Genomic DNA, 22,147 nt, shown 5'->3' on the forward strand with positions numbered 1-22,147 from the left:
TTCCCAGGCCAACATCAGGGAGGTGGATGGGAAGCAGAACAGATGGGACCCAAACCAGTGCTCATATGGGCTGCCGGCAGTGCAGGGAGCGGCTTTACCTGTTACGTCACAATGCCAGCCTCAATAAGTAGATCATTTAAATGGGATTTCATCCAACACTATGGTGTTGACCTCATTCTCTCTCCTCTCCTGGAACCCTAGTGACATAAATGTTTTGATCATGTCACCCCAGTTCCTTTAAACAAAAGTTAATCCTTCGGATCATTTACTGGCCTATCTTCAGAGTACTTAACCCTTCCATCTGTCATTTCCATTCTGCTTTTGTCCAGTGGGTATAGAAGTTTGGGTTTTTATATCTCAAAATTCAAATCTTCCTAATTTTTTTTTTTAAAGTTCTTTGTATCTCCTGGTCTCTCGTTGAGCCTTCCTGTATCTCCGCTCATGTGAGTGGGGTGTTTTCACAAACACCTTTGTTACTTGGTCCACACTCCTCCCCCTCTCGGGTGTCTCTGGTGGTCTTTCTTCTTGCTGGTGGAGGTTTCCCTGGATGCTTCCTTACATGCCAGCAGGACTGCCACTTTGTGTCCTGGTCACTCAGAAATTCACAGGGCTGCGGGTACTGTTGGTCAACCACAGGGGCTGTGGCTATTTGTGCTCTGGTGGGCATTCAGAGGGTCCCGGGCTCCCACCAGCCTCCCTCCATGGCTCCCAGGTTCTCTGTGGGTTGCATCTTTGCAGCCGTTGCTGTACTGCTCAGGACTGTCCCGTGTGCGCAGTCTCTCAGGGTAGCTGCTCCCACCTCAGCATCCCCAGGCACGCTCACCCTAGGTGAGCCCACAGCTTTGCAGGGTCACCTTCCTGACTTTGTCCCTTTCCGGCTCTTTAAGCCCCCTCTGGCCATCAAGCTGGGACCACAGCTACCTTAGCAGGTTACAAGCTTCCTGCATCCCTTGTGCTCTCATCCAGAGCCAGCCCAGCAAATGGAGAGAAAGAGGGAGGGATGGGGAGAGAGGACAGATGGGGGATGGCGAGGGAGGAGGTGTATGTCAGCGTCTTGGGGTTCCTCCTAGATGGGACACCTCTGTGTGGGCCTCTGAGGCAGCAGGATGAGATGGGAGCCTTGACACTTCCTTGCCACTTTTCAGATCTGGACTAGATCGGGGGGCGGGGGGGACTCGGGGGTTTCCCAGGCTCTGGCTGTGCTCTGGGGCCAGCCCAGAGGGCAGTGGAGGGCAAAGATGGCCAACTCCTGCCATTCAGTGACCCCTCACCCACTGGGTTCTCCCTTCACTCACCAGCTGCTTCTGACTTTCAGTGTCCTCTGTGCACGCGGGCTGTCAGATTTCATCTCGCAGGAGAGACAGGATGCAGTGTTCACGCCACTTTACCGAAATCCGGAACCCAGGGGAAGCCACTAAATAGATTTAAAGAAAAGTTAATAGAAAATAGAATAAAGATTTGCTACTTTGCCACAAGAATTCTGAAACTCATGTATATTAGAGATCTTCAAAAAGCTTACCAAAAATGCATATTATGAAAAAAGCTATGCATGAATTTCAATTTGTGTTAGCATCAAAACAAACGTACCTCTTAATTCCATTCTTGCCCATGAACTCCTTTAAGTACTGTCATACACTGTGAATTAGTAACTATTCTTTGGTTGATACTGCTAAGAACCTTTGTGGACACACACTTATTTTGGAAAGCTCCCAAAGCACTGAATGAACAGGCTGGATGCTAAGTATGTGTCTGGCCTTCTAGGAAATGGCCAAACTGTCCCTGCTGTCACATTCATTCACATTCCCGCCAGCAGCTCCCCATCAGGGCAGAGTCGGCATGATGGGAGTGTGGTGTGGCCGTCTTTCATTGTGTTGGTGACACACCTGTCTCTAGGAACTAAAGGTATGAGGCTTGTTTTCCTGTGGTTTTGTTTGTTTGTTTTGTACATTTCTGGTGGTTGGAAAATCTATTCAAATCTGTCTCTTAGGGAAAAAAAGGGGGGGTGGTCTTGTGATTGAGTCACGACTGTTGGTTCTGTGCTATGGATGTTAATAGTTATATCTGCTTTGCAAATGCTGTGTTTCACCTTGTGGCCGCCAGGCACTCCTGACTCCCACCAGTGGTTCCTCCTCCTCTGGCCTCTGCAGGGGTTCTCCTGGCCTCCACACTGCCCCCCTGCAGTCAGGCCTGCAAACAGCTGCCATGAAGTTCATTTTTGAAACACAGAGAGACAGCTTCCACTCACTGGTTCTCTTCCTACACATCCCCAAAAGCTGGTACTGGGCCAGGCCAGGCACATGTGGACAGCAGGGCCCCCACTTATTTGAGCCATCACCTGCTGTCTCCCAAGGTGCTCCCTAACAGAAAGCTGGAATTGGGAGCAGAGCTGGAATTCCAATCTAGGAGCTGCAATATGGAGTGCAGGTGTCCCGAGCAGGTTCTTCCATGCCAAGTGTCAGTCCCAGCCAGTGAGTTCTTTATGCACATTGCACCTCTCCGTTCCCTACCCAACATCCTCCTAGTCTCCATTTTACTGGCATGGAGCCCGGCTGCCAACCCTGACCCCAAACACCTGCAGCCCCACCTTCTGCTATTCTGCTCCAGCCATTTCTGCGGCAGTCTCATGGGCCATCTCCCTGTCACAGGCCAAGCTGCTCCCTTCCCCACGGCGTTGCACTGGCTGTTCTCTCTGCCTGGAATGCTGTTCCGTATATTCTGCTCCTTGCTTCCCCTTTTGCCACTGAGGGAACTAAGATGTCGCCTCCTTGGATATTGTGTGAGCTGCCTCTGGGCTCTTGAATGACACTGTACTGTTCCAGTTCTCTGCAGAAGAGAGATCACAGTGTGACCATGACCTTACTGACTGGCTCACTGCCTGCCTCCCCAGGAATGTGAGTTTCCTGAAAGCAGGGTCATTTCTATGTCCAGCACACAATGCAGGCTTCAATGCACTGGCCAGCGCCTGTGCCCACAGCACCTTCTTCTGCACCTGGCAACAACAAGCATTTGCTGCCTGGATTTGTCAGGGAATCCAGCTCTGTGGCACTCATGCTCAGTAAACATGAGCCATAAGGAGAGACCAGATGTACATCCAGGAAAAGGACAGGAGAGAGAGGGTGTGTAGAGACTGCAGGAGAAGAGCTTTGTCACAGTCCTGGTGCTGGCCGCTCCAGGAAGGGCCAGGCTCCAGAGAATTCACCATGGTACAGCTGGCAGTATGGTCCAAGGCCTTCACCAGGCCTGTCTGTTCAAGGAAACTGGACCCTTTGGCCTCAGCCGTTGCTTCTTCTGCTCTGGCATCTCCTGGTGCCTGCAGGTTGATTTTCCTGTTCCACAGCCTGAGCAAGGTAAGTCAGCCTCCCACGCACAGATGGCAGCTCGCCATTGTCCTGGCTCCTGCCTCAGGCTGGGTGGCCAGGCCCACTGGCTGGGCATAGCACCATGGGGGGAGGGCACTCGGGTAGTGCCCGCTTTCTCTTTCTCTCTTAAAAAAAAAAGTTTATTTATTTGAAACACAGAGTTACAGAGAGAAAGAACGAGAGTCAGAGAGAGACAACGACTTCTACCCACTGATTCACTCCCCCAAATGGCTGCACCAGCCAGGACTGGGCCAACCTGAAACCAGGAGCCAGGAGCTTCTTCCAGATCTCCCACAGGCATGGACCCAAACACCTGGACCAGCCTCAGCTGCTTCCCCAGGCACATTAGCAGGGAGCTGGATAGGAAACAAATTGGTACTCACACGGGAGAGCAGAGGCCTCCCTGCTCACCATTTTTCCTTTTCTTGGACTCTCCTAGAGCACACCCCTCTCCCTGAGCAGGTGTGTGGTCAGAGCGACTGTGAGGGGCTGACAATGCCCTGGGCCCATACCCCCAACTCCCTGGGAAGGAGCCACTGTCCCCCTCATCCCCCCCTGCAAAGTGCTAGTGTTCATTGTCTCAGCCTGGAGATCCAGACTCTTGCTCGTGCTCCCCGGAGCCCGACGAGGCCTTCAGCTTCACTCTGACCACGATGTCCACAGCTTCTGATGGTCAGGACTCAGTGTGGATAGGCCATTCTCTCAACTGTACAGCAGGGCAGAGGCTGGGAAGTGGCTGCTCAGGGTATGGCCTTGCTTGTGGCCGTGCCTATGAGGACTTGCCGGCTCCTGGCTACATGGGGTGGGATGGGGAGGTGGGGGGAGAGAGAGGGCCCTCATCTAGCCAGCATACCACAGAGACTTTCATGCCTTAAGGCACTGGTATTGGCCGGGAGCTCTGGGTGGAGTGGACTTGGCCAGGTCCACGTTTGGAGAACAAGGCGGCAAAGCCTTAGGCCCGGGGTCTCCCTGCTCCCAGCCATGGCCGTCTGTTAGCACACCTGGGATTCAGCCCCTGCATGTCTAGCCCTCAGCCCTCAGTCTCGGGCCCAGGCCTTTGTGGGCCCTGTAGGCTTGTTCAGGAGCACTGGAGCAACGGGCACAGTCCCCACCCCTGCCGTGGGCATGGCAATGCCAGGGGAGGGCAGCAGGTTCAGGAGAATTTACTTCCCTCAGCCATCACCTCAGAGAACCCTTCCTGGCCTCTATTCAGAGGCAACTAACCAGGAAACAGGGTGCTCTGTTTATCGGGTGGCACCTGTTTACCTGCCCTAGGCAAAGTCCATCTTCAATCCCTGCCCCACCCTTTCCTATAACATGGTCCCTGCAGGGCCCTCCCACCCCAAGATTTCCAAGCCTCCACCTCCCAGAGGAGGGGTTAGGGGCAGTTCTCTATATTGATCAGGAGGGGGTGCTGTTGCCATTGGGTTTAGCTGTCCAGGGCCTAAGGGGCATAGGGGGTGGGGGGCAAGCTGTGAATGCCCTGGTCTTGCAGGAAAGCAGCAGGCAGATGGGGCTGACAGGCACACTCCCCCCTTTCCCACCTGCTGCGTCCTCACCCCCAAGGTTTAACAGACAGACAAGGCCAGGCACGTACGGGGTATCTTTCAAGAAACAGTTATGGTCATGAGTGACATGGGCATTCTTGGGACAGGCTGTGACCTTTACCTCTCTTGCCCTACTCTAGTTAGCCCGTCATCCTTGACTCACTAGACACAAGCCTGGGACAAGAGCCAAGGCTCAAGGGCTTGTCTTGGCCCTGGCTGTGGGCAGAGCGGGAGTTCTCCCTAAACTTGGCCCAGAAAGGGAATCCTGGCCATTCCACATCCTGACCATTTCCAGATTCTGTCCTCTTACTCTGCTCTCAAGAAGTCTGCCTCTCGGCATTCCCTATGGCCATGGCCCTAACTCCCCTGAGCCCCCTGGTCAGTTTCCTGGCACCCTGCCTGCAGCGTGCAGCAGCGTCCTGGATTAGGGTGAGGCAATGCAAAGGACCCATGGACAGACCCTGAGTAGAAGTTCAGTGTCAGGGTTCTTACAAGATGGGTTTGGTCCTGCGCAGTGAGAGCTTCCTTCAGTGCATGGTGGTGGGGAACTGCACCTGCCTCACCCTGGTCCCACCTCAGTGTGTAGCACGCATCATCAGCTGTGGCTGCCACAGGAAGTCTTGTAGGGCAAAGGTCAGGTCCACAGGGACCCTCAGGGGGACCCACCCCAGAATGCAGTTCAGTAAACATCTGAGGACAGCCCCTGCACCTGGAAACACAGTGATCCTCAGAACTGCCCTGACCAGAACCAAGTCCAGAGGCCAGCATTGTTCTGTAGCAGGCAAAACTGCTGCCAGCAGGCATCCCCCATGGGTGCTAGTTCAAGTCCTGGCTGTTCCACTTCCAATTCAGCTCCCTGCGAATGCTTCTAGGAAAAAGCAAAGCAATGAAGGATGGCCCAGGTGCTTGGATGCTTGTCACCCACATGAGGGATGTGGAGGAAGCTCCTGGCTCCTGGCTCCTGCCTGGTCCAGCACTGGCCACTGCAGCCATCTGGGGAGTGAACCAGCAGATGGAAGATCTGTCTTTTTCCCTCTTTGTGGCTCTGATTTTCAAAATTTTATTTTCAAAAATAAATGCATTTGGTGCTTCTAATTGATCGAGGTGACGCTCTGCTGGCTCTGCCTACAAACCTGAGAGGGCCTCCCTAAGAGGCGGTTGAACTTGAACTGGACAAGTGGGATGCTGGACTCTGTATGGTGTAAACTTTTAATTAGGGAATCTCAACGGAACTTGAGCTGTGGTTATGCATCAAGGTGAAGGAATTCATGATGGGGGAAGGGTTTGGGGTGAAGGGGGGGGAATCCCAGTACCTATGAAATTGTGTCATGTAATGCAATGTAATTAATGAATAAATGAATATTTAAAAAAAAAATAAACATATATATATATATATATATATATATATATATGTTTAAAAAAAAAAAATAAATGCATTGTTAGCAACAATAACAATTAAGTACAGACTCCGGACTACAGCACTCTGGGTTTTGGAAGCAAAGGCCCCACTGACCAGTCCAGCAGTCGCTCCTGGGCTGGTCACTGCAGCCCCCTGTTCAGAGCAAGACATACCCTGCACTGCTAAACTCGCCAGCCTCTGGCATCCCAGTACGGTCTCTCTTCCTCTTGGCCTACTAAACTTTGATCATCCCTGAACTTTCACTCCTCGATACAGCCATCTGCACGTCTGTCCCCACACTGCCGTATCACTGTCCCTTGGTTTCTTACTCCAGCGGCTCTGACACATAGCTGTCACTCAGCCATCAGAGCACACTTACCAAGTGCTAGGTGCTGGGGACAGGTTGTTCTGCCCAAGGGCAGCTCCCATCAGGTTCCTGGCACGGGTCAGGGCATTTGTTTCTCAGTCCCTTGCAGGGCCCTCACAGGCCCGGGGCTGGGCAGCATCCCACGGCCAGCAGACGCCCCAAGGCTGCCTTCTGCAGTTCTGTTTCACTGAAGACAAAAGTACCCCAGCACCAGGACACCAAGCTGTGGGGAACTCTTCCCAGTATTTTGGGGGCTCTCATGGAGGCAAGGAAGGTTGTGGTTTCCTGGACCCTCCTGCCCAAAGCCCCTTCTCCCTGTGTACCCTGGGCTGCTGTGTTCCTGGCCCTGTCCCATCACAGATCCTGTCTTCTGAACCACCCCCAGGGCTGCCCTTCATGCTTGCCCGGCCTGTCACCCATCAGGCCAGATGGCAGTGAGTCCACTTTCTCTCCCAGAACATGCAGGCAGTTGGGGCTCTGCTGGCCCTCCGCCCCACGGCGACTCGGTCTCAACAGCGGCCTTCCTAGGGATTTCCTCAGGCAGAGAAGGGGCTTACAGCCATCATGTTGTCCTCTTTAGATCGAGTTCCTTTGCTGACTTCCTTTCCAGGAGCCAAGGAGAGTGCCCTCCATTCCCCTGCCCTGGCTCTGTTCCCTCTGAATTCCCAGTCTCTCTGTGGGCTCTAAGGGGCCACACCTGGAAACAGGACAGGGTGTGAAGGCAGCAGAGATCTCCCTCACCCCACCCCAGGAACAACCACAATGCTGCTCAGGGAAGCCTTCCCAATGGGGGAAAGAAGGGGCATCCATGGGGTTCGGTGCAAACTGCCTTACGGCTAAGACCACAAGCTGCTGAGGCCAGCAGACTCCATCATCTGTCTGTCCACCCCTGCCACACTCAAGTAAACTGTATGGGCTGCGGTCCTGGTTTGAACTCTGGAATCCAAGAGTACCACTTGGATGGGACAGACAGCCTGCATCACAGCCCTGGGTCACAAGAGAAGGAAGGGACAGACAATGACCTGTTAGCTGTGTTTGCAGGGGTCCTCCCCATAAGGGCGCCCCACTGCTCTGAGCCTTAATCCCTGGAGGCGGGATTCCCATGCTGAGTCACCAGAGACACAGGAGCTGTGCTCACAGCACCAGCTCTGCTCTTGCAGCATCTGGAGTTTCCCTGGCCCCCTCCCAGGCCCCCTGAGCCTAGGCTGCTGGATGCCAGGGCAGCTTTGTCCCAGGGACGTGGGCTGGACTGTCTGCCTGTCCTGCCACAAGCCCCCAGCTCCTCAACGGAACTGAGGGAGCTCAACTGTACTTGACTGATGTCCCTGCAAGAGCTTGGGGTAGGGTGAGTAATGTCCAGGGCTACCACTGTCCACCTTGACCTCAGGTCCTAAATGCCAGGGACAGTACTGGACTGCAACCTCAACCCCGAATTCAAGGCTACCCTGGCTCCCATCCAGGTTTAGCCCACAGTCCCCCTTTTCTATTCCCCTCCCCAGGCCCCAGACCAGGGAAGGGAAAGAAGTGGCCAACCCTTGGGCCAACATTCCTTTGTGATGACCACAGGCTACTTGCTGTCCAACCATCCCATCTGACAGTTATCAGGAATCTACAGGAGAACCCACCCCCAGAGGCCCTGGGGCCTCTCCCACAGATGGGGGTCTCCCAGGGATGCAGCAGGGTGTCCTTGCAGCCCCCAGAGAAGTCTGTGATTGGTGCCATTCCTTCACTCACTGACTCAGCCAGTCCTGTAGCCCTTGCTTTGGGACCACGGGACTCAGCAGGTGGACCAGATGGGTGCCCCCAGTTGCGTGGGGAAACTCCCCTCATATGTAAGCAAAAAAGTACCCAAAGGAGACCATTCCAAAGAGAAGCACGTTTATGCATCACGCGAGGACAACGTGACGGGATGCGACAGTGGACAGCACAGCTGGGGACATTCCTCACATCCTGTGTGTACCTGCTCCTAGCACCCACTTTCTCTATATATACCCCCAAATGCCCACGTGTTCAATTCCCACCCCGCGTGCAAACATCCTTCCCGGGAGGGCCCCCGGGGCAGGTGCCTTCACGCGGGGGCTTTTCCGGGGCCGGTTTTCCCCCCGTTCCCGCTGGAACTTCCAGGGGAGCTGCTGCCCGTTGCCCTGGACGCACGCCCATACCCCGCCGTCTCGGGCTGCGCAGCCCTCAGCGCTCCCGGCGCAGTTCCCGGAAACTCCTCGATTTCCCTGAGGCCTCAGCGATTGCAAGAAATCGAAACCCACGCTCCGCCCCCTCCGGCGCGGCCACGCGGGGCTGGGTGCGGGGCCCAGGGCCTGGGTGCTCGTCAACCGCTCGCACCGCGCCTCGCACAGCGGGAGCGCGGCAAGTTTCTGCTCGGGTCGAGGATCGCTGCGCCCGGGCGAAGGCTGTTGAATACAGGGTGCCCCTCTGCGCCTCTACTGTGTGCTGCCAAACCCTGAACGAGGGGAGGAGGACGAGGAGGGAAGCACTCGGTGTTAGCAAAGAGCTTGGCCCCCGTTCCCCCGCGCGTCGCTATTTCCATCCCACGGTGGGGGACGCGGGAATGCCCAGAGACGTTGAGCAACTCGTCCGAGGCCACACAATCTCGTCTAAGCTGGTTGCAAAGACCAGCCGGGCGGGGACGCAGAAGGAAGTGCCTAGACCGCGGGCAGGTGCACCACCTGGCCCAGGCGCGGCAGCCAACCTAGCTCGGGGTAGGGAGGGCAGGGACGGTCCCTGGCAGCCACCTGCGCGGCGCTGCAGAAGACTTGGCAGTTTCCCCGCCCTTTCCAGGAAGCCAGCCACCCCGGAGCAGCCGTTCACCTCGACTGCCTCCCCTCCTCCAAGTACTGGCCAGGCCAAGAGTGGCAGTTGACTCCAAGGGCCTGCGCCCCCTCCACTCTCGGGGCCACAACCGCGCGAAGTGCGGGGAACCATCTGGAGGAGGGGCTCCCAAGCAGGGCGCGAGGTTGTGTGTGTGTAAAGAGGGCTGCCACCGCCCACGGCGGCGGCCTTGCTGAGGCCCTGCCGGCCCCAGGGGGTGAATCGGCTCCGGAGGCCGCTTTCCTCCCAACGCTGTGTTTATAAGAAATGAAACCCCGCCCGGGCACCGGCTCAGCCCACGCGTTCACCCCGCCTCCGGCGGGGAGTTCCGGAGCAGCGGACGCGGGAGGAGCTTCTGAGCCCCCGAGATGCCTCGGGACCCCGGGCGCTCCTGCCTCTGCGCGCGTCAGGCCTTGTGCTGCGTCACAGTGGGTTTTCACCGAGGCTCTCAGCGCGGGGCGGAGGGCAGGTCTTCCACCCCAGCGCAACCCCGAATTGACTTGGAGCCGTGGCATGACTCCCACGGGCGTGCTGAACGCCTTGTTAGAAAGACTGTCCTGCCCCCGGCCCGGCCCCTCACGGGTAGGCTGGGGACGCCTGGATTTCATCCTCTGGTTTTTGGGTGACTTTGTGCCTGAGATGTCTTCTCCGCATGTCACAGTTTGGGACTCACTTGTCTCCTTCCCAGATTTGCCGTGAAAGTGGAAAGTTGGTGACCCGGGACAGCCCCATTGGGCTACCTGCGGGGGTTGCTGCCCACCCGCTGCCCGCACAGTGCCTGACTCTGGGTAGCAGATCTCCCAGTCACAAAACAAATCTCACTCCAGCTCTCCTGGACCCCGCCCCCCCAACCCCGGGTTTCCCCTAACTTCTATAAGTTGTGTAATTTTTGTTAGCTGTTTCCCCCCTAACCCCTTCCCGACTCCACCCCAACCTCTGTCTTAAAAAGTTTAAGAGGAAGACCCAGAAAGAGAGTCCTCATCAGCCGGTCCACTTCCCAAACGCCCACAATGGCCAGGGTTAGGCCAGACCAGAATAGGAGCTGCAAGTTTAACTCAGGCTCCCACGTGGCTGACAGGGACCCAAGAACTTGAACCACCACCATTACCTCCTCGAATCTGCCTTGGCCAACAATGCCAGACACTCCAAGGTAGGCAGAGGTCAATGACTTCATCACTAAATTAAATGCCCCGCCCCACTCTGATTTCCTTCTTTTTTAAAGGTTTATTTTACTTGAAAGAGTTACACAGAGAGGACCTGACTCAATGGCCTAGTGGCTGATTCATCACCTTGCAGGCACTGGGATGCCATATGGGTGCTGGTTCGTGTCCTGGCTGTTCCACTTCCCATCCAGCTCCCTGCTTGTGGCCTGGAAAAGCAGTCAAGCATGGCCCAAAGCCTTGGGACCCTGCACCTGAGTGGGGGAACTGAAAGAAGCTCCTGGCTTCGGATCAGCTCAGCTCTGGCCATTGTGGCCATTTAGGGAGTGAACCAGTGGACAGAAGATCTTTCTATATTGCCTTCTCTCTGTTTATCTCCCTTCCTAATAAAAATATATAAACCTTTAAAAAAAAAGTTGTGGGGAGAGAGGGAAAGACAGAGAGTTGGTGGTGGGTGATGGGGTGGGTGGGTGCTGTCTTCTACCACCTACCTAGTGCGCTCACCAAATGGCAAAAATGGCTAAAACTGGGATGCTCTGAAGCCAGAAGCCTGGCATTTCTTCTGGGTCTTCCATGGGGGTTCAGAGCCTTAAGGCTTTGGGTCATCCTCTGCTACTTTCCCAGATAATAGCATGCAGCTGGATGGGAAGTGGTGGAACCCATATGAGATGCCAGTAGCCTGCTATGCCATGGTGCTGCCCGCACCCACCCTCATTCCTGAGCACATTTCCTATGCCATGCCCACGTCTGTCAGCAGGGAATTTGGCCACAAGTGTCTGTGTGGGAGACAAGTGAGAATCCTGGGAAAGAAAGAGCATCAAACTCCCGACATACATTTGACAAGGATTTCCTGAGTGTCTCCCTGGGTGCTAGCTGCCCTGTCTGGGAGAGCCTGCACTGTACCATCACTTTAGAGTGGTCTGTGTGTGTGCATGGTGTGTGTGTGTGTGTGTGTGTGTGTGTGTGTGTAAGACAGAGAGGCAGAGAGATGATCTTGCCCCCAGCATCCTCACTGCTGAAGTTACCTCCCAGCAGGCCTTACCTGCCAGTTGGTCCCAAGAGTTGGGCCTATGGCGGACACACAGCAATGGGCTGATCACCCAGAGCCAAGCTGTGGATGGGAGGCGTACTGAGAGTGGGACCTGGACCAGAGTGAGACCGGACGGTGGGGGTGCCGCCCGGGGTGAGGAACCTGCACGGGCCTCTCACAGAAAATGCAGACTTTGCTCCCCAGCAGGTGATAAGGGAGACAACAGCAGGGGCCAGTGACAGGCTCAGGGAGGGGAATGGCCCGCTGGGCGCTTGGTGGAGATGAGGCGTTTGCTGTGGGCCCTGCAGAGGAGACAGACGACGTGGACGTGTGTGCAGAAGCCGGGGACAGGAAGTGGGATCAGGAGAGAAAGAAGTGTGTGTCAGTAAGAATGCTGGGAGACAGGGAGGAGGAGGCAGGTGAGCGCAGGGAGCGGAAAGGTAGGGGCCAGCCTGCACTGCCGCTGCCGCTGCCTTTGGACACTGTTTGCTGTCTGAAGGAGTTGGGTAGTTTACCCAGCTTGGGCTTGTGAGAGGACAGAGTCACAAACATGGTTGTAGGCAGAATGGGCTGCTGTCTGTGAGTCATGAACTGAACAGCTTCCATTCTACAAAATACGAGTGAGAATTACCTGTGGGTTTTGTTAACATGGTGGTGGGGGCAGGAAACACACAAAATAATGAGGGAAATTTTTAAAAATCCCTAATTGGTTAGCATCAGAATATTCCAAAGCAGAGGGGACTACCTGACTATACAGACTCAGGTGGTATCTGTTTGCTTCCTTAACGTTTTGACTTGATTATGGACTATTTAGCATGAGGGACTCCATTTTGGTGAAGTCTGTTCTGTTGGGGCCCATGGATGGGAGCTCAGCACAGAACGATGGCCGCCTGTGATTTTGTTTGACATTCTTCATGACAGTGGACTTAGGCAGACATTATTTCTCTGATGAGAAATGGAGCCCAGGAGTGGATGGTAACTCACCTAGGATTACATAGCAAGAGATAAAAGCACAGCACAAAGCCAGGCTTTCTGACTTCAAACTGGGTTCTCTTTCCATGCCCATCTAGTTAACCCCCAAGAGTAGAAGAACTGTCTGTGAGATAGAGGAGTGAACAGGGCCCGAGGCCAGGATGCAGTGTGTGCAGGGGCATGCAGAAGGCTCCTGGGTAGACCTCACCTTAGGGAGAACACTGGTGTCTGTTGCACAAGCCCTGCCAGCCCGGCCTCCCTGGGGAGGTCTGACGGAGGGGGAGGCTGCCATAGCAGCCACCCTGTGGTCCTGGGATGTAAAATGGGAGCTTAAAGCAGGGAAGGCAGAGCTACAGGGAAGAGGAGGCGGAGGATGCAAAAGACTTGGCCAGGCAGGAAGCCAGGATTAGAAAAGGGAAAGTTGGGGGGACAGAGGGGTCCTGGGCAGCTAGGCAGAGAGAAAAAGAGAGTGAGAGACTCTGTGAATGGGGCTGTGGGAAGATGCCTGACAGGCCATGGGAGCTTGGTTCTGGAAGACACCTGCCAGGAAGGAGGGCATGGCTGGAGGTGGAGAAAATGAATACTTTGTGTCAGAGAGCAATGAGTAGAGCCAGGTGTGCTAGCTCAGCATTGCAGGCAGTGTGCCTGAGGTTGAGGCAGGAGTCACCAAGTAAAACCCTTAGATACTTGACCAGGGTTTTCACTTTATTTTCACTGCTTGGGTAGAGCAACCCACATCATGATAGGCAGATTTCCATAGACTTTCTTACGAATCCCTAAGGCTAAAAGAGAGCAAGAAAAGCCAAAGAACACTTTCCAAGACGTAAAGAATAGTTTCATCCTAACATTGGGGAATTTCTCCTGAGCCAAAAAGTTATTGGTGTGCCTGGACATTTAACTAGCAGTGGTGTCTGTATTATGAAAAATTGGAAATAACCTAAATGTCCTGCAACAGGGGATTAATTGGGTAAATTTTCATTTATTGTTAATGATAGAATAATATGTGCCCATGATAAATAATACTGCAGGCATGCATTTCTTGACCTGGACAGCTGCCTTGTCCCTCGTCATGTCTGAACACGTGTGGCTTTGAATGAAAGTTTGCGTTTTATGCATTGTGTGCAGTCTCCTGCTACCTTCACAGGGCCACTGTTGTCATTTTCACAGGCCACCAGAGACGCTAACTTCCTCTCCCTAATCTCACTCTGAATTTTTCAGCAACCATCAGGTTCTCGGCAATGGGACGGGACGTGAATTCCGTGAGTCAAGAAGTTGCTTGTTTTCTATTCTTTTGGCTCAGGAGAACTTGGCTTTTGTCAGATTCTCATTCCTACTGGTTATGTGAGGCACCCCTAACTCCCCTTGTCCCTTTTAGGGTCTCAGTGCCTTCCATTTAGCTTAGCACTCGACTGGGCCCCTCTGGCTCCCTGTAGCTCCTGACATAATACCGTCTGTACCTACAGTTCTAGCCTCCTGGGAACCAACAATCTGATTCTGGGGTACGGAACCGGATGAACCCACCTCTGTCCTCTGTGGCAGGGAGGTTAGTAGAGTAGCTGACGGATGGAATGCAGTATCAAAGGGTCTATTTTTAAACAGCATGGTGGCCTCACAGGGGAGGGGGGGGGGTGAGGGGAGCGACACACCTGGAAGAACACTAGCTTTACCTTCTGAGTCAGCAGGTGGAGGAAGTTGCCTGCTGGGCCAGAGTTCTGGATGGAAAATGCTGGCCTGGCCCAGTCTCTGGGAGGACAAGGTGGAGTCAGGTGGGGGGGGGGGCGGGGGTTGTGGAGGAGAGCAAGGTCTAAGCTTCAAGTGCTGAAGTTGTGGCCTGGACCTAGATCCATCCCTCCATCTATCCCAAGCCAGCTCCTTATCGGTCATTCCAACAAGTGGCTCAGAAGCACCCGGGAAGCCACTCGCCCCCACTCCGCCCCGCCCACCCCAGCGCCCTAGCCTCTCAGAGCTCTTTCTGCCACGCACTCCCCACCTGACCCCCGGCGCGGGGAGAAGCACCTGGTCACTGTTAGGACCAGCAGAGCCCTTGACAGTCAGGCAGCGCCTGTGGCTCGAGCAAGACAGGTGGCGTTACAAGTATCACATCTCCCGCGTCCCTGCACACCAGCGACCCAAGTCATGCTGCACGGGAGGGTGGGCTTTCCTTTTCCCGCGTTCTTAACTTTCCCAGAGCAGGCGGTGTGTGTAGGGGGTATGGGTAGGTGTAGGTGTAGGTGCGAAACCCTCTCTTCTCGATATCCCATGAGCCAGGTAGTTCTTGGGGACTACCTGGCGGAGGCCGGCAAGGTAGGTCTACACCTGAGTCACCCTCCCCTGGGCGGGTGTCAGCACTCCACTCCCCACTCCCCGAAAGCAGAGGTGAAAAGGTGGCTTCAGCAGTTGGCAGGTCGGGAGGGTGCAGGAGGGGGTGAGTGCCTCGGGCGGGGGCGGGGAAGAGGCGTCCGGCCTCCCTTCGCTGCCTGGCCAGGGGCGGGGTGGGAGGCGTGGGGCGGGCCAGCGGTCGCTGCGGGGCGCGGCGCCCGGCCGGAGGGGTGGGGAGGAGCAGCCGCCCTGTACTTCCCCTTCGCCACTAGCTTTACAACAGCCTGATTTCCCCGAAATGATGAAGCGGCGTCGGCCAATGGGCGTCCGCGCGGCCCGGGAGGGAGGCGGGGCCCGGCCTGGGCTTGGGGAATCCCGCTAAGTGTTTAGATTGCTCTGCGGCGCCGCTTCCCTGGCAGAACGCGCCACTCCTTCGTCCAGGCAGGACGTGTGTCTGAGCTCAGCCGAGCGAGACCAGCCGTGCCCAGCGGCTCCGGGACTCGGGCATCCTCCGCCTTCTCTCCGCGGCTCCCGCACTCGCGTCCTGCGAACTTCTCACAGCCACCCCTCCGGGCCGACTGCTCCCGCTGCAGAGGTGAGCACGCCTTCGCGGCGGGGAACCGTGGCGCGAAGCCCACGGGCGCGGAGCAACCAGGAAGCCCGGGCCGAAACCCTCCGACCCCGAGCGGCGCGGTTGCAGCCGCGGGCGCGGGAGGGCGCCCGAGGAGCTGCAAACAGTGGCGCGGGCGGGTGGGAGGGCGGGCCGCGCGGCGTGGACCGCCCAGCGGCCGCTTTCGCAGATCCGAGTGCGCGGGCCCGCCGGGGCCTCTGGGTGGTCCGATCCTCCTGCCGCGTGCATCCACGCGCGCCTTGCCGGGGACGCAAGTGGCGACCCCGGCTGCGTGTCCAGGGTCCCGGGGTTTGGGCTCACCTAGTTGGTGCCAGGGGCTGTCTGGCTGCCCCAGACGGACAGCCCGAGGGCGTTGCGACCTGCGGAGGGTAGGGGTCGCTGCGGGAGGAAGAGCCACAGGTGTTCCTTGGGCTTCTTCTCTGCAGGAGGGGAGACCGGTCCGGAAGGGTTCTGTCCCCAACTCAAGAGTGGTGGGCACGGTGGCCTCACAGGCCACCCGTTAGGGAAGGTACACAACTGCTGGCCACAGCCCAGGTCTGAGGAATTAGTATTGACACCCAACGAAAGAAGCCATTCCCTTCCCAAAAGATTGGGATTTTTGAAAGAAAACTTTTGAACATGAATCCTGAAACCTGTCTCCTCCCAAGACTGGCTGGAGGGGTGGGGAAAGAGGCCAGACGGTCAAGAAGGGCTGGCGGCAGTCTTGTTGGCCCCTCAGGCCCTTTCCCCCACGCTGGGGAACTTGGTGCCTGACTGAGTGTGGGTGGGCAGGGGAGGAGGGGTGGGGCAGTGCCCAGGGACTGCTCAACGGACTCCAAGCAGGAGCTTCCCGTCTTCTCTTTGCAGGCAACATGCCCATCCCTCGGATGCGCATGAGACCATGGCTAGAGATGCAGATTAATTCCAACCAGATCCCCGGACTGATCTGGATTAATAAAGTGAGTGCTACTTGTGTTTTTTTTTTTTTCTTTTCTCCTGCCACCGTATTCTTTAGCAGAGCATTAGCGGCAATGAAGTTCCAAAAGGGGAAGTGACAAGGGGGCAGGCAGATGTGTTTCCCATTGGGTCCTGCCATGTGAGGTCCATCTGAGCCGCCCCACTTGGCTCACTCTTGCCTTTCTCCCTTCCTGGGTGGGAAAGTGGGGGACCCACCTGAAGGCACCAGCAGCAAGACTCCTCTAGCCTCTGGGGTGCTCCGGCTCTGACATCCTCTCCTCCCCTGGCCGGGGGGGATTCCTACAAAAATGCATAGCCAGCCCTCTCCAGAACCCTTCCAATCCGGGTGGGAAGGCACTAGCTCTGCAGAAGACCTGGAAACTAATCTCATACTAAGCTGCTTTGGCCCAGGAAACCTATAGAGGGCACACTTGGGGGCAGAGTTGAGCCAGGAATCTAAATAACAAAAATAGCATTCGTCTTTGCTGTCAGAGCGGTGTGCCTGTCAGTGTGTTCAGGTGTCACTGAACCCTTGCAACAGTTTCTGTCAGGTAGATCCCATGAGTACCTCTTTTTCAGGGCAGGGAACTGAGAAGGCATTGACAAACAGCTAACGTGATCACTTTAAAAAAAAAAAAAAGCTCAAATCAGAACAGTCGTAAAGAAACCCATACCAATAACCCCCAGTAGTAACAGTGAGACCTCAGTCTTCATTTAAGATGTGTTTCCTCTGACTGTGAGCTGCAGAGGCAGTGTCCAGGGTCACACAGGTGGACAGCCCCTGAATCTGGCTCAGGGAGGGTTCCCTTGGAGTGTGCACAGAGTAGGTTCTTTCTATGCTGTGCTGCCAAGCCAGGGTCGGGCGTCGGAGCTTTGGAGCCAGTGTTGCGGGGAGGCAGCAGGTGTGCTGCGGGTCGGAGCTCGGGTGTGTGGGGGTGGGGGGCTGGGAGAGGAAGTCGGTCTTTTCTCGGGCCTGGGGAGCTGTGGGCTGCTGGGGGCTGACACGGCCTTGTTCGTGTGTGTGTCCTTCAGGAGGAGATGATCTTCCAGATCCCGTGGAAGCACGCGGCCAAGCACGGCTGGGACATCAACAAGGACGCCTGTCTGTTCCGGAGCTGGGCCATTCACACAGGTGAAGAGATGAGGCTGCCTTGGGGCTCCTGATGGCGGCCCAGGGCAGGGGGTGGACTTGGGGAGCCTGTGTCTACACTGAAAGTTCTCCCTGGCCAAAAGAAGCTGTGAGAAGAAGGTGGGAGCCCAGGAAGTGAAGGACACTCCCACCTACCTTTCTCTTGGTGTGGCTCAGGCTCCCTGGCCCCATGTCCATGTGGTTAGCCACTCTTGTTCCTGGTTTTGCTAACCCTCTGGTCCCTGATAAGAAAGACTGGGCATGGCCTGGAACACAGAGAACACACTTTCAGTGATATGTGAACTCTAGTGCTCCAGGCAGGGCCTCTAACACAAACCTCTCAGATGTGTCTGGGTCAAGCTCGTGCCTAGCACCTGCAGATGGTGTCACCCAGGAATCCCTGCTGGTGTGACCAGGGCAGGCCTGTGGCAACCTGACAACTCAGGAACACTTCCTCCTCCCCACACATGGCCCTGACGACCCTCCTTCCTCTGCTGCTCTCTAGGCCGATACAAGGCAGGAGAAAAGGAGCCGGATCCCAAGACGTGGAAGGCCAACTTTCGCTGTGCCATGAACTCCCTACCGGACATAGAGGAAGTGAAGGACCAGAGCAGGAACAAGGGCAGCTCGGCCGTGAGGGTGTACCGGATGCTGCCACCTCTCACCAGGAACCAGAAGAAAGGTACCCAAGGGCTCTGGCCTTGAGGAGGGGAGGAAGGAAGGAAGCAGGTCAGCTGGGGCTAGTATGCTTCAGCCAAAGCTGACAGCCTGTTTGCCCCACAGAGCGAAAGTCCAAGTCTAGCCGAGACGCCAAGGGCAAGGCCAAGAGGAAGGTGAGTGTGTGGCTAAGCAGATGGGCCTTTGGTCCCTGGAGGGTCACAGTGAGCAGTGGAAGAACCTCTGCTGCTTTGTCCCTTAGCAGTCCTGTGGAGATTCCAGCCCGGACACCTTCTCTGATGGACTCAGCAGCTCCACCATACCTGATGACCACAGCAGCTACACGGCTCAAGGCTACATGGGGCAGGACTCGGAAGTGGAGCAGGCCCTCACTCCAGGTGAGATGGGCCGGGTGTGGCGGGAGGCCCTGCAGGGCAGTGGGTGGCTCCTGTCCTTGGAGGTGGGAGGCATCGTGCTGGCGGCTCCAGCCTTTCCGAGCAGGCTGCCTGGTCTTGACCCTGTGACTTCTGCCAATCCCCAGCACTGTCGCCGTGTGGTTTCCACCCCTGGCCAATCCCTGCGGACATCATGCCAGATAGCACCAGTGAACTGTACAACCTCCAGGTCTCTCCCATGCCCTCTACCTCTGAAGGTGAGTGGTCCTGACCTGGGAAGGGCTTTGTGAGGAAGAAGTTCAGGGAACCAGCTTCCCTGGGCCAAGGGAGCTGCCCACTGCCAGCCCCTGTGGGCGTGAGGCAAGGTCTTGGGCCTTGAGGAGGGCTGATCAGGGTGGGCTGAAGGCCAGTGGTAGGGTGGTGAGAAGAAGGGATGTGACCTGGGCCTGGGCCTGCTTTTTGGTCAGAGGTTGCCTCTCACGCCTCTCCTGCAGCCCAGTGTCGGCGGTTGAGGAAGGAAGTGAGGGGGTGGGAAGAGGCGTGGTCTCAGAGTTTGGGAGGCTGAGTCACCAGGCCATGTCCTGTTCTGGAATCTCCAGGGCAGGCATATGTCCACTGGGAGACCAGGGAGGGAGCGAGAAAGATAGAGCGAAGGGGCGGTGGGAGCTGGTGAGGCTAGAACTGCAGGGACTCCAGCCCACTTCTCTGGTCTTTGTCATTCACAGCTGCAACAGATGAGGATGAAGGAGGGACGTTAACCGAGGACATTATGAAGGTAAAGGTCCTTGCATGCTGGGCACTCTTGAGGCAGCTGCCGCCCTCGCCTGGCTGCTTGCAAGGTCCAAACAAGTGTCTCGTGTTCGTGGCTGGTGACCACAGAGCTCCTTGTTGGTGGGAGAGCTACACAGGCAGTGAGGGCAGGTGCACAGTGGGTTTAGGTCTCGGATGGTTCCGAGTCAGCCGCTGTCAGTGTCGGGTCCCTGGTCCGTGTCCTCCGTCCCAGCACACCCCAGCTCTGCTGGTTTGGGAATGCATATCAGGTTTCAATAATCAGCCTTTGGGGCTCTGTAATTTTTTTTTTTTCAGCAAACTGTCCTCCTGTGTGTTTTTTGTTGTTGTTTTTGTTTTTTTCCTGCTTCAGCTTTAAAAGCGCACATAAGATTTTGTAGTAATTGCACCCTGGCCCTTCTACTCCTTCCTCAGCACAGAAAATTGAGACATGTGCATAGTTCCTTATCTCTGGTTTTACTAGCTATTTTTCTTGACATGTTATGCTAACCCTTGCTTTATGCAACACTCCCAGCTGGTGTGTCCTTACAGAGTTGGGAGGGAGGGTAGCTGTGGCAGAAGAGGGGCAATGAATCAGGGGCTGGGGCCAGTGTGCATGGTGTGCCGGCACCCATCTGATAGTGTGGAAGTGGCCAAGGGTGTGATCCTGGCTGGGAAGTGTTGGCTTGTCCAGGGCAGCGTGTCAGGGTGACTCCGCACTGGAAAGCATCTGATGATTTCTTGCTCCTGTGCCCCCAGATGTTGGAACAGTCGGAGTGGCAGCAGACAAGCGTGGATGGCAAGGGGTACCTGCTTAATGAGCCTGGGATCCCAGCTACTGGTTTCTATGGAGACTTTAGCTGTAAGGAGGAGCCAGAAGTTGACAGCCCTGGAGGTGAGAAACCCTTAGATCCCTTATGGCACCTTAGAGAAGAGAGAACTTTTTTGAGTAGGAGTGGGGGAAGGCAAGTGGAAGGTTTGGGGTTAGTGAACATCCCTTCTGAATTCATCTGGGGACATACAGCCTGTAGATCACTGCTTCCACCCCTGAGATTTGCTCAGACGCCAGTTTGTGTCCCCACTGCTCCATTTCCCATCCAGCTCCCTGCTTGTGGCCTGGGAAAGCAGTGGAGGATGGCCCAAAGCCTTGGAGCCCTGCACCCGCTTGGGAAACCTGGAGGAAGCTCTGGGCTCCTGCTTTCAGATCAGCTCAGCTCCAGCCATTGTGGCCACTGGGGGAGTGAATCAGCAGATAGAAGACCTTTCTCTCTGTCTCTTCTTCTCTTTGTAGATCTGACTTTCCAATAAAAAAAAAATAATAATAAATCTTTAAAACAAAGTAAAAAAAAAAAAAAAAGATTTGCCCAGAGATGTGCTTACTGCTGTGGTGTGCATAGTAGACTGTTGGCAGGTGAAGGTGACAGCAGCATACCCTCCTCTCCCATCCTTACACAGTCTCCTTCTCACCTTCTAGGGGACATTGGTCTGAGCCTACAACGTGTATTCACGGATCTGAAGAACATGGACAGCAGTTGGCTGGACAGCCTGTCTTCTCCAGTCAGGTTGCCCTCCATCCAGGCTATTCCTTGTGCGCCATAGCGGACACCCCTGGATGAGCAGGACTTGGTGGCTGCAGTGTGGAGCAGCTGGACTCCTGGGTGGCCCCACTGTGGAGTGGGGTTGGGGCCCCCCTCTTTGGGCTGGTGGCTTCTCAGGGTCTGGCGGGCTCATCTCGAAGGGACAAGCTCACTCCGCTTCCTGGAAAGATGGGTTCTGAGACTGATGCATTGTGTGAAGGGCTTGGACAGGAGTACCCCTCTAGGTCCTCTCTCTGAGTCCAGCTGCCTGGAGAGGGTCTTGCTGTCACTAAACTGGCCCGAGGGGAAACAGACAAGTGACCTCAGAATAGTACCTACCCCCAGGGCTGGCTCTGCACTAAGAGGTGATTGCACTAAGTGAATTCTATTCCCAAAGGACTGCCTCCCTTCCCAGCTGAGCCCTGGGGACTGCTCCAAAGCCAGTGAAATGTGAAGCAAAGAAGGGACCCGTGGCATGGTGCTCCCTCAGCCCTGCTCCCTGCTATGGCTGAGGGGCTTGGGAAAAAATATGGCACTTTCTCTGTGGCCCTGGCCTCGTTTCTGCTCAAAGGTGGACACTACCGTTTGCTCCAAGCTCCTGGCCTTTGCATTTATTTATATAGTGCCTTGTCTGGCGCCCAGTACACCCCCTTGAGCCCTGGGAGGGAAGTGGGGAGCACCTCGGTGTGACATTGCAAATTGGAAACGCCATCTAACCACTAAGTCTTGTGTGACTGCATATGAATATATCTGTAAATATGTACATTTTTTTTCTTTTATAAAAGGCTAATTGTTTATGAGGGGCATGGCCTTTTTTCTCAGAAATTGTAGATGATTTTACTTTTCATGGAAGCGTTCAGATGGATTCACGGTTGGCCTTCTGCCTGAGCTTGACTCTGGGGTAAACTCAGGCACGTGTTCCTTCTTAAAAAAACCCTTTGTTAATATTCACTAAGAAAATGACAGGAGCTGCTGGGTGGTGGTACTGTTCCCTTGATCTTGGCTTCATAGCTTTGTCTAATGAGTTGATTTCTAGGCTCCTGGGCCTACAGAGTGTTAGGTTTTCACTTCTGAA

General features: G+C 55.5%; 2 protein-coding genes across 4 annotated transcripts in view; one reads left to right on the forward strand and one right to left on the reverse strand.

Annotated features, from left to right (window-relative positions):
- Positions 1-1,414, reverse strand: part of RAD50 (RAD50 double strand break repair protein) — an 82,514-nt gene extending 81,100 nt beyond the window's left edge. The window contains exon 1 of one of the 2 annotated variants that reach the window (XM_058677477.1): positions 1,296-1,414. The gene's annotated coding sequence lies outside the window, so the exon portion shown is untranslated. The remainder of the gene's footprint in view (positions 1-1,295) is intronic. The other variant, XM_058677479.1, reaches the window with a different exon arrangement.
- A 13,963-nt stretch (positions 1,415-15,377) lies between these two features.
- IRF1 (interferon regulatory factor 1) lies at positions 15,378-21,867 on the forward strand. Of its 2 annotated transcripts, none has more exons than XM_004586393.2 (10): positions 15,378-15,574; positions 16,457-16,548; positions 17,579-17,678; positions 18,181-18,357; positions 18,459-18,508; positions 18,598-18,730; positions 18,874-18,984; positions 19,453-19,502; positions 20,255-20,390; positions 20,970-21,867. In XM_004586393.2, exons 2-10 carry the CDS (start codon positions 16,462-16,464, stop codon positions 21,092-21,094), a joined length of 969 nt encoding a protein of 322 aa, XP_004586450.2. In that variant the 5' UTR covers positions 15,378-15,574; positions 16,457-16,461; the 3' UTR covers positions 21,095-21,867. The 2 variants fall into 2 exon arrangements, with proteins under 2 accessions (XP_004586450.2, XP_058533463.1); XM_058677480.1 differs by having other exon boundaries at positions 15,385-15,574; positions 18,595-18,730.
- Positions 21,868-22,147: the final 280 nt, after the last annotated feature.

The sequence above is a fragment of the Ochotona princeps genome, chromosome 19 (assembly GCF_030435755.1).
Source record: "Ochotona princeps isolate mOchPri1 chromosome 19, mOchPri1.hap1, whole genome shotgun sequence".
NCBI lineage: Eukaryota > Metazoa > Chordata > Mammalia > Lagomorpha > Ochotonidae > Ochotona > Ochotona princeps.